General features: G+C 38.2%; 1 protein-coding gene across 2 annotated transcripts in view; it reads right to left on the bottom strand.

Moving 5' to 3' along the window:
- PTPN2 (protein tyrosine phosphatase non-receptor type 2) overlaps positions 1 to 15,478 on the bottom strand; it is a 33,280-nt gene that overhangs the window by 362 nt on the left and 17,440 nt on the right. The window contains exons 6-9 of one of the 2 annotated variants that reach the window (XM_075022936.1): positions 11,779 to 11,988; positions 10,167 to 10,325; positions 6,293 to 6,483; positions 4,550 to 4,651 (exon numbers count right to left, since the gene is read on the bottom strand). In XM_075022936.1, coding sequence (XP_074879037.1) covers positions 4,550 to 4,651; positions 6,293 to 6,483; positions 10,167 to 10,325; positions 11,779 to 11,988 — 662 coding nt within the window. Of the gene's footprint in view, positions 1 to 6; positions 4,652 to 6,292; positions 6,484 to 10,166; positions 10,326 to 11,778; positions 11,989 to 15,478 lie in introns of those variants that run through there. The other variant, XM_075022937.1, reaches the window with a different exon arrangement.

Raw genomic sequence — 15,478 nt, 5'->3', positions numbered from 1 at the left:
CTGTGACATACAACGTAAAAGAAAGTCACCGATTCAGTACACAGTAGGGAGAAAAAAAAAAAGAACTAAGAACAGACAGTGGGTTTGCAACTCACTATAGCCACCAAACAGCTTCTCATGCATTCCCTGTAGCAACTACCAACTACTGTTTGCCTGCAGCAAGCACCCTGGGAAAGCTGTTGCCTTTTCAGAAGGTATTTCCGTATTACAGTATAAGGCACATACGTGCTGGAGAGCTTCAAGTACAGGTCTCAGTCCAGCAAACCACTTACTCCTGCGTTTGACCACAAGCACTGCAGAAGTCCTCTTGGGCCTTAGCAGGACTACAGAAGGCTGCATCTCAAAACACTAACATCCCCTCTCATGGCTTTGTAGGCCAGTCCTGGCACAGCAGCATGGAAATCTGAGTTTCTAGGCAAAGGTTTCACCTAGTGAGGAAGACATCCCCACACGGGAAATTTTGTTCTGGGGCAAGGGAAGGCTCTACTCCAAGGAACACAGAAAAAGGCCTTGGTACTTAAAAGGTACTACTACAAGTAAACCACTTCCAAGATCTGCAAGCACTACACTGATTCATAAAGCAGCCTTCTTTGATCAGTTAAGACACTTTAAAAAAATTCCTCCAAGTATTTATCCTTCCAATTTCAATAAAGACTCAGACAGAGGTGCAATTTTGAACACATTTATTTTTTGTACAGAAAAATGAAAGACTGACCTAAAACTCTGGGGGAAAACAAAAAAGCCCAGGAAGACTCCTGTGTGTTATGTCAACTCTGCAAATCCCATCCTCTGACTTAAGCTGCTTGGCCATGCAGAAGACTTCCTCTTTTGTCATCATTAATTTAGTTTCTTGTGCAGTCCTCAAGTGACTCAGGTTTAACTATAACGCCAAACAGCAAACTAAATAATTTGCTTAACATTCGTTAAACTTAGAGCTTGCCAGGCTGTTTAATTGCCTGCACAATCCAATCACACATACTGGCATACACATTTACACCTCTTCCCTTTTCAGTGGGATATAAACTGATGTCAGTAAACCATTTTACTCAAGGTTTAGCAAAATAAGCTGTTTCACTTGCAACATCTTATTTCCGTAAAATAAATCTGTAATTTTCTTTCAAATCACTATTTCACACTGAATTCACTTATTTTACTTAATACACTTCAAGAAGAATACAGATGTACCATCACTCTAAGCAGGCTGTCCCTGCACCAAGAACATAAACAGAAAACCTAAAGGACTAAATCCACGTTTGCAAACCCCTTGCAATGGAGGTCCAAATGTTTGCTAGCAATTCTTTTTTTTTTTTTTTTTGTAAAAACATGCATGATTTGTACACAAGTGTTCATCTGAGTGTCACACATTGTTTAACAAAATTCAGAGAAGCCCACTATGCATCCAATATTTTGAGTGATATATTTCCAGGACAGCAGGGAAAACCCAACACAGTAACACTTTCAATCAAGTGCAACAGCATTTTAGAAGCAGCACAGGACCAGCCAGCAGCTCGCCAGAAACTGGGGGGGGGGGGGGAGGGAGGCTGGAGAGGGGTCAGAAGGCAAACCCTTCATTTTCACTCTTTCTTTAAGCATTTCCTATGATACAGGTCACTGGGATCAACAGTTCTTCATTTTGGCCCGTATTTGTTCTTATTTAACATCCAAGTTGTGCAACACCGCTGCAAGTTTAAATCCCACAGAATAACCAAGTGTCACAAGGGCTCAGTTTGCAGTAAGGAGAACAAGCCTCCCTCAGATTTTGGTTTTTAAGGATTACTGACGGACCAGAAAGAACAGTTTTATCGTAATTATCTCCTGGGACGTACCAAGAGATCTAGTATTTCCCTTCCTATTCTCATACTGTCATGGTCAATTCGCTGTACAAAATAGTTTTGTCCAAGACTTCTATTGGTTCGCGGTCTTTAAGTTATTAACAGTTAAGGCTCTCAAGACACTTCCAATCATAGAACCAAACCAAATTTTTTACAGATCAGCTGTTGAAATTGAAAGTCCTGCTTTATTGCATCAAAAAGGTAACAGAGTGTGAGGTGATGCAAAATGGCCCCCTCCCGCCCTGTCCCACCCAGAAAAGAGGAATGCCTGCTCAGGATCGAGAAAACAAAAGAGCCAGCATTTAGAAGATGGAATCAGGAAAAAATCCAAGTGACAGCTTGACAAGACACAGTTAGAGCTCTGTGTCTGTAGGATACTGGTGGCCCAGGAAATCTTTCTCATGCAAACAGAAAGGTGACAAATGACAGTGTGATTTCAGTCAAGGTTTTGCCTGCACTTTTTCCTTAGCTGCTTTTAAGTACTGAGAATAAAATCTGGAGTATTTATGTTACAAAAGCATCTAATTACATTCCATGTTTTTTTCCATAACCAAAATAACTTTTATAAGGCACATACATTTACACCTACTATCAGTTATAGGTGATACTGAAAAACCTGTCTTCTCAATTTAAAGAAAAAGAATCTTTTGCCAAGCCTCTTGTTGGCTAAAAGAGTTACTGTGGTTGTAAAAATTGTGACATGTCTTAAAATACATAAGCTGCCTGCCTATACTGTGTCACAGCCGTCAGTAAATTAGAGCTGTACAGTCGGTCAGTAATGCCACAGGACAAACTGTCTCGTTTTACTGACGCACAATTTCCCAAATTCAGAACTGTGTGAAACTACACTTGTTTTCCGTATCTGGACCCTTAAGCATTTGTTTACTATATAAACAGCGTAGTCCAAAACAGTATTAGCTATTGTGAAATGAGAATTTCAAAGAGTAAACTCAACTCAGCTTTGCATAGTAAACATCAGACTATTTGTGACCCATGCCTGGTATGTTACTACTAAGCTTGAACATACTGGAAACCTTTCAAGTTAATTCCTTTGGATAAGGAGCAAAGTCATTGTCTAGCTCTTTTAGTATTTTTCAGTAGTAAATCCAAGACACGCTTGACAAAAAGACAAGGGGGGGGGGGGGGGGCCAGAAAGAACTGCCCCCCAAACCCCATACCCAACAGAAAACAACCAAGCTAGGAAAATGGAGGGAGAAAACACAACTTCTCTGAAGCTGGCCAGCAAGGCAATGCTTGAATAAATAACATCCAGGTTTCAAAGTGCAGTCCAATACTACAAATTATTAGGTCTCAACCTGAATGACAGCAAGCTACATACAGCCACATACGATACTATTTAGAAAGTGTTATCACCCAACTAGTGGAAAGGGAGTGCTGAATAATTTTAAAGCGACTGTAGCCTAGGAATTCCTCAAATACTAGTCATTAAGTGTTTTAAGTCATACCTCTCTAATACAGTGCTGGGGAACCTGAAAAGCAGTTCTGGGCTTTGCGAAGTTACGGAAGTGGCTCATGCAGCTGAACGTACTGGGTACAGGAGAACACTACCAACATTTGTTTTCTATTACAACCACCTTTGGAAGTCCAGCTACAGTTTCCTTTGATGTGCTTTCTACACCTATTACTGATGAATGAATTTTATTCTTTCTAGCAATTAGAATCTATAGACACACAAAACATTACGTTTCACATTTAATGGAATGTCAGAACTTTAACAATGTTGGCCTTCAAACAGTAGTTGAACTCTGAATACATTAATCAACTTAACAGTATGCTTTTCAGTGGGGGCTAAGTTCTCAAAAGCCTTATAAAAAAAAAAATCAAATTTCCAAGCCTTACTTAAATAATGAAAACTACAAAAAAATAAATAAGGAATGCAAATTAACAGAGTAGAAATTGGTAAGTGCTCCTTCAGACCCCTAGCTGCTCATATCATAAAGTGGAGAGTCAAAATATGGGGAATGGTTGCACTATTATTGTCATGCACAAATTATAATTACATTTAGTTTCAAAATCAAATTCTTTTTGGTCAGAAATTTGTACAAACTGAGCTTTAAAAGTACAGTGAACTACAAAAAGATTAAATATGCAATTATAAAATATATTTATCCTAGGTCATAAGAATATAAAATGTTTATGTTCATGTCACTAGTACATTACACATTACACACATTTAAGGATAACTTCTTCGCATTAATAATGTAAATGATACAACACTGTTTATTGCTTATGTCAGGCATGTAAATTTAAATCCAGACAGCCTTCAGTAGCTAAACCTCTGTGGTTCAGGGTTTGCTTAGGATCTGGTAGAACACCATTTTAAAAAGTGTATAAACAGTTGGAGCAAGTTTGTACCTGCTCATAGAAACAAAACCCATCAACTTTGCTGGGGGGCAGCAGTTCACTTTTGTAAGTACCTGCAGTGGAAAGTCCTGAGATGTTGACATAGGATCAAGTTTACATCACTTCTCTATTGTATGTAACGGTCTGTACCCATTCCAGGTGTAGGGAGTTTACTGCTTTAAGTCACACCCCTAGTCATTTATTTGCAGCAAAATTAGCTGCTGGAGCAGGCAGGCTTACTCTTTACTTACAAAGAATGTTCTTGAAAATACATTTTCCAGCAAGAATAAGCGCCAACTAAAATCAGTGTGCCAAACCCAATCTTAGTGAGAATAGGTTTCCAGTATAACCACCTTTTTCTTTTTCTTTCAGTCTCATTTAGCTTCTGCTTCATCTGCTGCAGCTTCTGTGCTGTGTTAGCTTTTCTATCCTCTCGCAGTCGTTTTCGGACAGTACTTAAATAAAAAAAAAAAAAGGGACATCTTAAATTGTAGAACAGGAAAAAAGGCCATTAAAATATTAAAACAAACCTCTTCCCAACACACTCCCAATAGTTAACCCACCAGTAGTATATGGCAGCAGTACATAAAATGTAAACCAAGCAATCTTTATTCTGTTTTAACAACCTTGATGTGGACAGTTTCAGGTCAGTGAAGCCCCATGAAGTAAGTAAATGACGTATGTAAAGATGTAAGTGGTGCTCGACCTACGTGTTCAGCAGGGAACAGAATGAACTAATTATCCGAGCTTAGTCTTTCACCCCTGTCAGTGCCCCACTTGGTGGCAGATATTTTTTGCACGGGAGCTGCTTTTATATGCAAGGTCAGGTACCACGTGCAAACATTCACAGTATTTAAGCACGTGCCTCCACTGCAGGGTCACGCTAGCCTCGCTGGTATATTGATCCTAACCTACTTACATCTGCATGCAGATTTAATGCTGCTCATCTTAGGCTGTAAACCAAATCTTGATCAAAGACACAGGCTTAAAATCAGTTGTGTGTTGTTACACTATCGGGGCCACCTTGTAATTCTTGTCTCCAAGAGTATCCTCACAATCTCTAAGAAAGCGTAACTCGACACAAAAAACCGCTTTGGTTGTCCAAGCCACAGCACACAAACACCACACTCGCACCCATGCCCCACTTCTGCTTGTGAGGGGCTCCTTCAAACATCTACAGAATCGCTGTCATTCTCCCTCAAAACACTCATAAAGACATGGAAAGATACACTTGTCGGGGCATTCAGCACAACATCTGTTACTTCAGAATGTCAGTCTGTCCACACTGAACCGCGGCATCTCATGTCAGACTGCAGCCCTTTGGGACAGACATGCCTCCTCCTCCTCCTCCTCCTTCTCCTCTGCACTGCACGGCCCCCAGTCCGGTGTCTGGGTCTCTGGCTATGGATCCACATTTGCCTGCCCTCAGGGCGGGACGGTGGAGCGGGGAGGAGGCAGGCCAGAGTGACACAGCGCCTCAAGGGGCAGCAGTTCGGATGGTAATTCCCAACACAGCAGCTCACAGCTGAGGCATTAGTACTCATGAGGCACACAAACTTGACAGAGAAAGACAAATTCACATGACGCAGCTAAAGCACAGAAATCTACTCACAGTGGTAGATTTCACAGGAGCAGAGGGTAACACATGGCTTCAATGACACGATTTCAATCACCATACAGAAAGTGGTAGGTGATAAAGACTTTGTACTTCTGAGGTATCATATATTTTTCCAAACAGAAGTTTGCATTCTATTTAAAAATCACTATCAAATTACACTGGGCACTTTTAGGACCTAGTTCACACTGCCCAATAGAATTCACAGACAGCCTGTAGGAAAATGCTTTCAAGCATGACATTTAGCTGCTTCAATTAGAGACATTTGTTTTTCTTCTCTTGACCTTTAAACAATAAAACTTAGTCACAAGGAATAATTGAAGTTGTATTTTTGAAATAATTAAATAAGACCGTCAAATACCACCTGTCCTTTCCCTCTACTGAAGAAATATATTGAAGTTTTCTTATGATAAGAAAAACATACATTCAGCCTTTTAAGAGAGTGTATCTGCTTTCTAAATTGTTTCTTCATCTTGCCTACCTTTCAATGTTTCCATCTGTGATGTCTTGAACCTTATTGGACAGGTCAGTATTAATTTTCTCCATTTGATCTTTGTTCTCCAGGCCTATGCTGTTCCCATTGTATTTCTCTGTGGTTATTTTGTTTGGGTGCGGAGGAGACTGCTCAGAACTTGGTGCTTGGTCCTCCTTAGAAAGCTCCTTCCACCGTTTCTGCAAACAAGGAGAACATATTTCAAACACTCCCCTAACACTGAAGGCCCTCTTTGCCCAAGATGTCTTCCAACAAAAGAGTCAAAGAAGTAGATTAAAGGAACTACTAGGAAAAAAAAAATAAATTGCTCGATGAAGAAATAAGGTTAGGTGAAGATGCGTCCTTTACAACAATGATCCCTTTTTATATTTCTCCAGGATGATGCTACTGTGAAGGTATGAGGCCACTAACTTCGGGGTTTGTACTGTCCACAGTAGCTCCACAATGAGGAAGGAACTTGGCTTGTGAAGTCCTTCATTGTCCAGCACTTTCCATCTCTCTCTACAGGCCTACGCTGTGCTGTTACTTTTCATGGCTCCAAAACACAGTAGGACCTTGCGTGCAAGAACTGCCTAAAAAGAGAGAACTGGAAAAATTTGCAACACCAATGAAAAAAATCTAGGGTTATTTACGCCAAAGTCATGACCTACTATTTCATCTAGTGGTCCATTAGCCCAGAGATCTACTGCTATCATAAAACAGATATTCACCTTGTTTTGAGAAGTAATCTGAAATTAGATGGAAGGAATAAAAAATAAAATAAAAAAAAAAGATCAGAAGTAAAACTGGTTTGCTAGATCTCTGTCCTAATGATCAATAGTCTGAAGGATTTCTAGACTAGAAAGGTAGAAGGAAACTAGAAAAGTAACAAGGAGGAAAAGAACCGCCCCTAAAAAAACCCAATCAGTTCTTTCCTCACACAGATCAGCCAGCCTGTAAAGATACAGAATACCATGGGGGGAAAAAAAAATCAGCTACTTTTAAATGTCTATGATAAGGAAGATGAACTGAAAATTGACTTTCACAAAATAAGTGTTAGATTCTCGTCTGTGGAATGAATTCAAGACTGCCGGTCTAAACTAAATATCAAACTTGGAAAGTGATGTCAAAAAAAACCCCAGCTACTTATAGATGAACTGCTGGCAGAACAAGCTTTAACAATGAACCAACTCCTCCACTGCAGAAGGAGCTTCCACTATAGATCTGGAATTCACAAAGGGAGTTTTCATGCACAAGACACTTCACTGTCAGAGGTTTTCTTTGTTTTGTCTTAAAAAAACAAAAGCCAAAAAAGAAACAGCCACTAACAAATGGAAATCCATTTAGCAGCTCCCTCTTATTGTCATGGAAAAAGGCCTTTTGGAAGACATAGTTGCTGACTAAGATGAATACTGATTTCATCTGGAGTGATAAGCCACACAGGAAGAACTGAAACCAGAGACAATTTTACTACTCTTGTCAAACAGAAGGAATTTCCTACCAAGAATTCTATTTTAAACATATAATAACAACAGATCAAATGGCTGGTAATTTTAAGTTTAAATATCTATGACAAGACTACGTGAATGGCAGGACTGGTAAAATAACGTACAGCTTGGAGCAGACAGACACAGAGGGTTGTGTTGCTAAATCACCTTTGCCATTTTATGACAGTACCTGCAACTTTACAAAAAGAACGACAAAAGCATATCTCGGGAACTGAAGTACTATACTGCCTCTTGTGAAATTATGGCTGGAAGAAATGAAGAAGTGATGAAATGCGATTTAAGATTATAACTGTCCTTAAATTATAACCAAAATGCCTGTGCAGGGGAGCTAGACTTAGGGCCTGTACTGCCTCTTGGAATGAAGGGACACAACGGAAAGGCATGTTAGGATGTTCAGTTGACATAATCAGATGAATATCAGATACAGTTTTTGGATTTACAAGTTTCAGTACAAAACTATAACATTCTTGTTCTCTGTCTGCAAAGCACATCTATGGATCTAAGGAATTCAACCTTCTTTGTCCTTTCAAAGCCACAAATTTGTTTTCCAGAGACCACTCATTTCAACAGATTTTTCTGAAAGAGTGATGATAAGTTATTCTACTATGTTGTTAAAGCAATATTAACTTATCTTTATTACAAAGGAATTTTACAGAAATGAGTATTTCAACCTTGTTCCACCTCAGCCATTTTATATAGTGCAGTGCTGTAGCATAATTGGAAGCAAGTAATTGTTTCAGCTACAGCACCATGCAGCGGCACACCAACCACACACCTCTGCAGGCCTTCAGGGCAACCTCGGCAAGTGCCTGATCCTTCCTTTCAGTCACGGGTGGAAACCCTACTGGTGCTGAACGAGGAGAAGAGACTCCTCTCCCCCACACAGGCGCTGCAGTTGCAGCCACTAGCTGTAAGCAAGTAAAGGTTTTCAAGTATACGTTGTGTTTGTCTGCAGAGTTTACTGACTTCCGAAATCCGTGGAGACGTCAGAGGTGAACATTTGGTTAATGTTATATTAGAGAAGCGTTCAATGACTTCATGACCTCCAGTTGCTAGCAGAGAGAAGTACACCTGTACTCTCACGCCCTGGACAGTACAACTGTTCCATATGCAGGAAAAAACCACGATCTAGCTGACCTTGAAAGAAGAAATAGTCCTATTAAGTACTGCCAATTGATTTTCTGCACATGACCCTAAGGCCATAAGAGAAAAGCACCAGGACAGCTACCTGCACTGCAGAAAACACTGGTTTAAGAAAGATCATCTGAACAATCATAACAAGAAAAAGAAAAAAAGAACAAATGAGACGTGTGCCTTCATAGGCATTCTCTTAGTATGAGGAAATAACACACTTGAACCTGACAAGCAATATTCTGAGTTGACAATGCTTCCTTCTATACAGAAACAAGAAATCCTGTGATCTAGATGGGTAAGTGCGGGAACCAGAGCTGCTCGCAGTTTGGAGCACAGCTTTTTAAAAAACAAAGCACAAAAATTATTAGAAAGAATACCATCATACCACCAGAAACAGCTTCCAGAAAATAAGGAGGCTAAATTGCTGTTAGTGTTATGATGAATCATGCAGTGCCACATGCCCAATTCTAAGCATGTGGCACAGGTGTCAGACTAGCAGCACACTACCTAGGTGTTGATTAGTAATCGTGCAAAATTATTTCTTTATTTACATAGCAAGTCAAGAAACATTTGTCAAAGAGAAAAATCTGACAACTACCAGAACCACAGAAAAGAGGAAATGTGTTTTAGCTTATCTGCTTCATTCACAATTTTAAGAAATCAACAAAATAAAAAAGCCCTAGCATATGAAAGCAGAATTAAGTCTGTTTCGCAGCCTCTCCCCCCAGTCCTCCCTTCCACCTAGCCCAAGCCATTCAAAATAGCTATAGCTACTCTTACATCTGAAAGCTGCACTAATAGTGAGATTCGGTAATCTGTTTGCCCCAAAACTCATTATATTTGGCTAGATGCTACTAACTGTAACACATGACTGTCAGGAAAATACATAGCAAAGTTCAAGAAATCATAAAAAGATCCTTACTATCTTTTCAAAGTTATACTGGGCATTACTTTTGCTTTTCAATATTAAAGATATAGATTTAAACTTTTTTTTTTTTTAAACATTTGTACAGTCAAGTTATTTTTATATTTTATCTAAGAGAGAACAAATACATAGGATTAGAAGTTTAGCTGATAGAAGGTGCTGATCAGGTACCCTCTAACACCTTCTAGGCATCTACTGAAAACAGCAAATTATTTAAATCCCACAAAGTTACATGTTTTAATACAGTTTGGAGCTCATTTTTAAATACTGTTAGCAGTCTACTGTTTATGTTTAAATACACGAGCTAAACATTTACCTGTATAGTTGAATCCCCCATTATAAATTTTGCTCCTTCTATTACAGCCATATATGAAAATCTTAGTTGATCAGGAGTCTGAATAAGTCCCATACGGTATTTTCTCATATCCAGTAATACCTTCTTAATATCTACAGAAAATGGGTCTTTTTTTTCCATCTGTAAAGAAAGTTACATCAAAAGTGTCATTGCTATTGAAAGGAAGACAACATAGAAAAAATAACTATAAGTAAAAATTAGTCATAAAATTAAATCTAAAAATTAATTTCTTCATACTATGTTTCTATTACTTATATATGAAATTAATATCTCAAATGATTTCTAAATTGTTTTTACAGGAAAAAAGCAAACCATCTAATGAAAGCTTATTATGAACAAATCAATGATCATGTATTAACAAAATAAATCAGTACCCTAATACCAAGTCTTAAAATTAAGAAACTTAGATATGCTTTATTTTATTCAGGCATGTATTTGTACTTTGAAATAGGACTGCGAGAATCAGAACCGTAAAGCAGTATTTCCCACTGCTCCTGAATGGAAGAGCAATTCGGAATGACTGAATGTGGCAGAAGTTTCCTTATTTAAAGCAGAACCCCTAATCCAAGCAATGCACACACTTGTCCCCACACTACATTCACGGGATGTTTTTAACCATGTATCTGCATTTCTTGCAACGTTCATTTTGATTCTTCCAATATTAAAGTATATTTGCATCAAAATGTACACCCATGTTTTCCAAAATGCAGAAAAAAAAGAAAAACTGAAGAAAATATGAAAAATAAGTTGAGAGGACCTAACCAAACCAGAAGACGAGTGTCTTATAATTTAAATGAAATCCTATTTCACCTAACCCTGTGCTGTATTTCTATACAGAGCACAGCCAAAGAGAAAAAGTCTGTGTCTGGACTTTAAAATCCAACAAAAATTTAAAGATATTTTAAATACTATTTAACATTTAAAGTTAGCTCAAGACATGAGCAGTTATAGATGATGCAGTTCACTGAGTACAGAAAAAAAAAAATCTACTCATTCATGTGGCACTGCAACTGGCTACCAAGCCCCACCTCCCAGAGAGCTGCACAGGTAGGGAAATTCTGCACCATCCTCCATTACACACAGCAGGAGATCCAGGCACATGCCCAAGTTCTCATCCTAGTTCAGATACCAATTTTCTGCAACCTTAAGAAAAGGGGCCTGTCAGACCTGCAAGATATGCCATGTTTAGAGAAAAAGACTTACATATTCAGTTGTCTCAATATATATTCACAAGCCTAACTTTAAGCTCACATTTTAAAAAAACCAACAACTCAACCTCTTCTAAGCATATCTTATATAAAAGGAAAAGAATGCTTACTATTTACTTTCCAGGAAGCTTTGAAAATGCGTAATATACTTCAAGATGGATTTGTAAATGTGTTTCAAGAGCTGTGTTTTTAAACGGTCAAAATACATGAAGGAAAAAAAAAAAGTACGATGTCTTAAAGTTTTCACTGGCATGTCATTAACTTAAATGCTTTTAAAGCCTTCTGACCAAAAAGCCCATATTGGGAAGGGAGGCAGGGCATCAGGAGAAGTAAAGGGGTGACAGAGAAAACAACCAAACACTTACCAGAACAAGACAAGTGTCTACTAATGAAAACGTGCCGGAACGTCCTATCCCTGCACTGCAGTGAATGACTGCAGGTCCGTGTTCAGGACTTAGTGAACCAGACTCTCTGACTTTAAACAGGAAGTTCAGGAATGAAGCTGGGGATTCAGGAACTCCGAAGTCTGGCCATGTAGTATAATGAAAATGGAAGATCATCCTGGACTCACCACTCTAGAAGTGAAAACAAATAAACAATACAACTAGAAAGTATTCTACTTTTCTTTAGTTAGCACACATTTCCCCAATCTAAATCAATAGCTATTTCTTACTTTAAACCTCCCATTTAGACAAACAATCCAATAACTTGGTTCAAACTGGGTAGACAACCAACAGTGCAACATGAAGCAGGTTTTCATCCGTGTTCGTGTTGGTAATTTTCCCCTTTGCAATTATTACCACACACATTTATTTTTTTTATCTTCTCAAACTTCCAATACTGTATTTGGTTTGCTTTACTACTTGCTCCCAAATATTCTTCTTTTTCTACCATTAATGCAGCTTAATGGCTGACAGCAGCTACTAGACTGCTAGCACTAATACCACTGAAAAAAACAACCCGTCAGCATTTTAAACACTCTCCGCTCTTGCTTAGAGCAAATTTTAGTATCAAGAGGTATTAGCAACTCCGTTATACGAACCATACTAGTGAGAGGAGCAGGAAGATTTATGCAAAAGGCCTATAAGAACCCATACAGCAGGATGACTAGTAAGACTTCTGCTGGACATATTCATTCTTTGTAAGTAAGAAACAAGGATTCCAAAACCACGCAGTTCTTTTAGAACCATGCAGCTCCTCTCCTATCATGACCAACTAACTGCAAGTATTGAAATGACAGCAAGAGAGTATGTATATATCTGAAAAGCTTTGATGACAAATTTGGATCGTATTTTTATGGAACTCACTTCAGACCTGCTGTTAAATGCTACTCTTTGCACACTGATTTTGAGACAACTTGATCACTGATGTAAGCTCAGGAATTTTAGAAAGGTTCAGTTATTTTTATCCTCCCTCCATTTCATCTTAGTTTCCACAGAGACTGTAAACCTACAGAAACCTCCACAAAGTCAGAACACAAGAAGGTATTTTAAATATCAATGTATATCAGAAAAGCTATTTTTCTTTTTCAGCAACAGTAAAATATAGCTATGAAATTCAAATAAATTCTACTGTTCTTCATCTGCTCAGTCTGTTTCAACTTCTTATGAGGGACAACTTAAAAAACTCCTTTGTGAAACGAAAATAATCCAGTTCATGGTTACCACAGTAACAGAAGTACCCTCCCATTTTGTCTTTTGCCTTCAACACCTGATACTGCAAGAATGTCAATACTTTCACAGAAAACAGTGGATATTAACATGACTCAAGTCACTCTCAAATGCATAGTTATATTCCAGGAATATTTTGTCTTTTGGCTAAAGGCTCAACAAGGACAACAGAGTCTGATCCATCATATTGGGAAAATAAGTACACAGTAAGATTTCAAAGGGGGGGCAGGGGGGGGGTGTGGTGGAATCTACCAAGGCCTAAATTGCATAAATACACTGGGATTTCCCTTTCTTACTTGTCTGAAGCAAAGAATTAAAAAAAAGTTTGCATTTTCAACTGACATCTTCTTACTGGTCTTCTGCACCCAGTTTTTCAACTAGTGACTTAACTCACTAATCAACTGAAATGACCCATTTGTTAAAAAATCATGAAGGACATACTTTTTTAATGAGAAATCTGGAAATTAAGAGTGGAAGATAACACTCTTAAACAATTTCCTCTAAGAAAAATAATTCATCAATTTACAAACAAAATTAAGAGGAAAACTGGAGAGATGAGCTAAATACACATACTAGGTAAAGCAAAGGTTAAAGCTATTTCTTGTGAATCTAGATGATACTTGGAAACAGTAATCGATACTCCCCCCTCCCTCCCCCCAAATTCTTAAATAGCATTCTAGATGAAAGCCTCCCTTATAGCTCAAGAAGGCAAAAATGCCTTTAGCTATAGAAAACAAAGGTGATCTGTGGTTTGTTTGGGTTTTTTCCCAAATCCTACACTGTAACAAGCACTAGCATCCTCCTCCTAAAGAAACCCAGTAGCACTTCAAGCACATGGCCAAGCATCACCCCGCTCATACACTAATCTGAAAATAGGTATTTCTAAGGGAGAGATTAAACAGTGCTGTTGTACATCTCATCCAGCTCCAACACACAGAATTACTTTTTTCTTCCTCCTCATACTGCACGAAGGCTTTATCCTTCCCAAAATTTTCTATCACTTCACCTCATTTTAAAAATATCTAGTCTCTTCATCTTTTTTCACGAGTGCCATTTTAGTGCACCAGAACTGGCTGGTCTTCTTTGAACTTGCAGTTTCTAATCGTACAGCCAAATCCCATTTGAATATTTCAAACCTCCCACATTTTCTCTCTTAAACAGAATGGCTCTTTCAAGTGGTGCTTGGCAGTCAAGCTGTGCAGCTGAAATACTGCCTTTGTGTGAATATCTGTACCACCCTTTCTTAAAGAACTTCCCCCCCCAAACACCCCCGGCACTGAGCCATGCACCACAGCTATGACTTACGTGAAGTGACGCAGGACTGTAATAAGAAAAGGTTTGGCTTGCTGAAGATTCACAGCTATTGATGGACATAAATTCAATTTTAAAGAACAACTAATTTTATCTACAGTGTTATCAGAAAACTAGATATTCTTCTAAAGAAAAAAGGCTGAACTTCAAGGCTCAGGCAGTAACATAAAATTTTATATATATGATACACAGGGATCACATTTCTGCATTATAACTGAAAACCAGCTTATTCTATGGTAACCACAACATATTCTTCCAAGATTTATTCCTTAAGACTAGCTACCAAAAGAAAAAAAAAATTCAAAAAAATCTTTGAATAATCGTGGGACAACATTTAAACAAAAAACTTTTCAAGAAAATGAGTCAAACCATTCTAGTGAAAGTTTCACAAACTACAGGGATAAGCTTTCAGTAAATAACCAACATAACTAAATCTGATAAACTCAGAAAGTTACCACCACACTGCACAGTCCTCCACTGACCGCTGGCCACACTAACAGCATAATGAAACGATGATCAAACCACAAGCCATGCTCCAGGTTACAAGCAGACATCCACAAGAGGACTTCAGCAGAAAAATAATATAATGTCATTAAACAAACTTTCATCAAAACAAGCCTTGTCATACCCTTTTTACATTGACTATCCTATCACTCAAAACAAAACTGTACAAAAATCTTAGAAAAACTTTAGGTTGTTCCATCACCCCAGAGTATGAATATGAATAAAATACTACCAAAATGCTCAAAGGAAGTTGATGCCTTCAGTGTCAAGTAAAACAGGTGAAGATAGAAAAATGCTGGTCTGTCAAATTTCACACACTCCTTATAAAAGCCTTCGTTTCATAGTTTAAGGGCTACCAAAATGGTCTAACATATGAAGGTGTAAAATACACGTACAACCCCATAGCGGTCCTGTATTTAACGATCATGCCTTACGTGCATTAACAACTAATTTGATCATATAAAAATGAGAAGGCATGCCATAAAGGGAATATTCTAAGCACTGAAATTAAAATTCTTAAATCAACTTTTACCACAACTTCTTCTATTTGTTCATTCTAACGCTTGGCAAAATCATTTTC

This window comes from Buteo buteo, chromosome 3, assembly GCF_964188355.1.
Source record: "Buteo buteo chromosome 3, bButBut1.hap1.1, whole genome shotgun sequence".
NCBI classification, from domain to species: domain Eukaryota; kingdom Metazoa; phylum Chordata; class Aves; order Accipitriformes; family Accipitridae; genus Buteo; species Buteo buteo.
The sequence above is the reverse complement of the archived record's forward strand: the minus strand, read 5'-3'. Positions and strand labels throughout refer to the sequence as shown.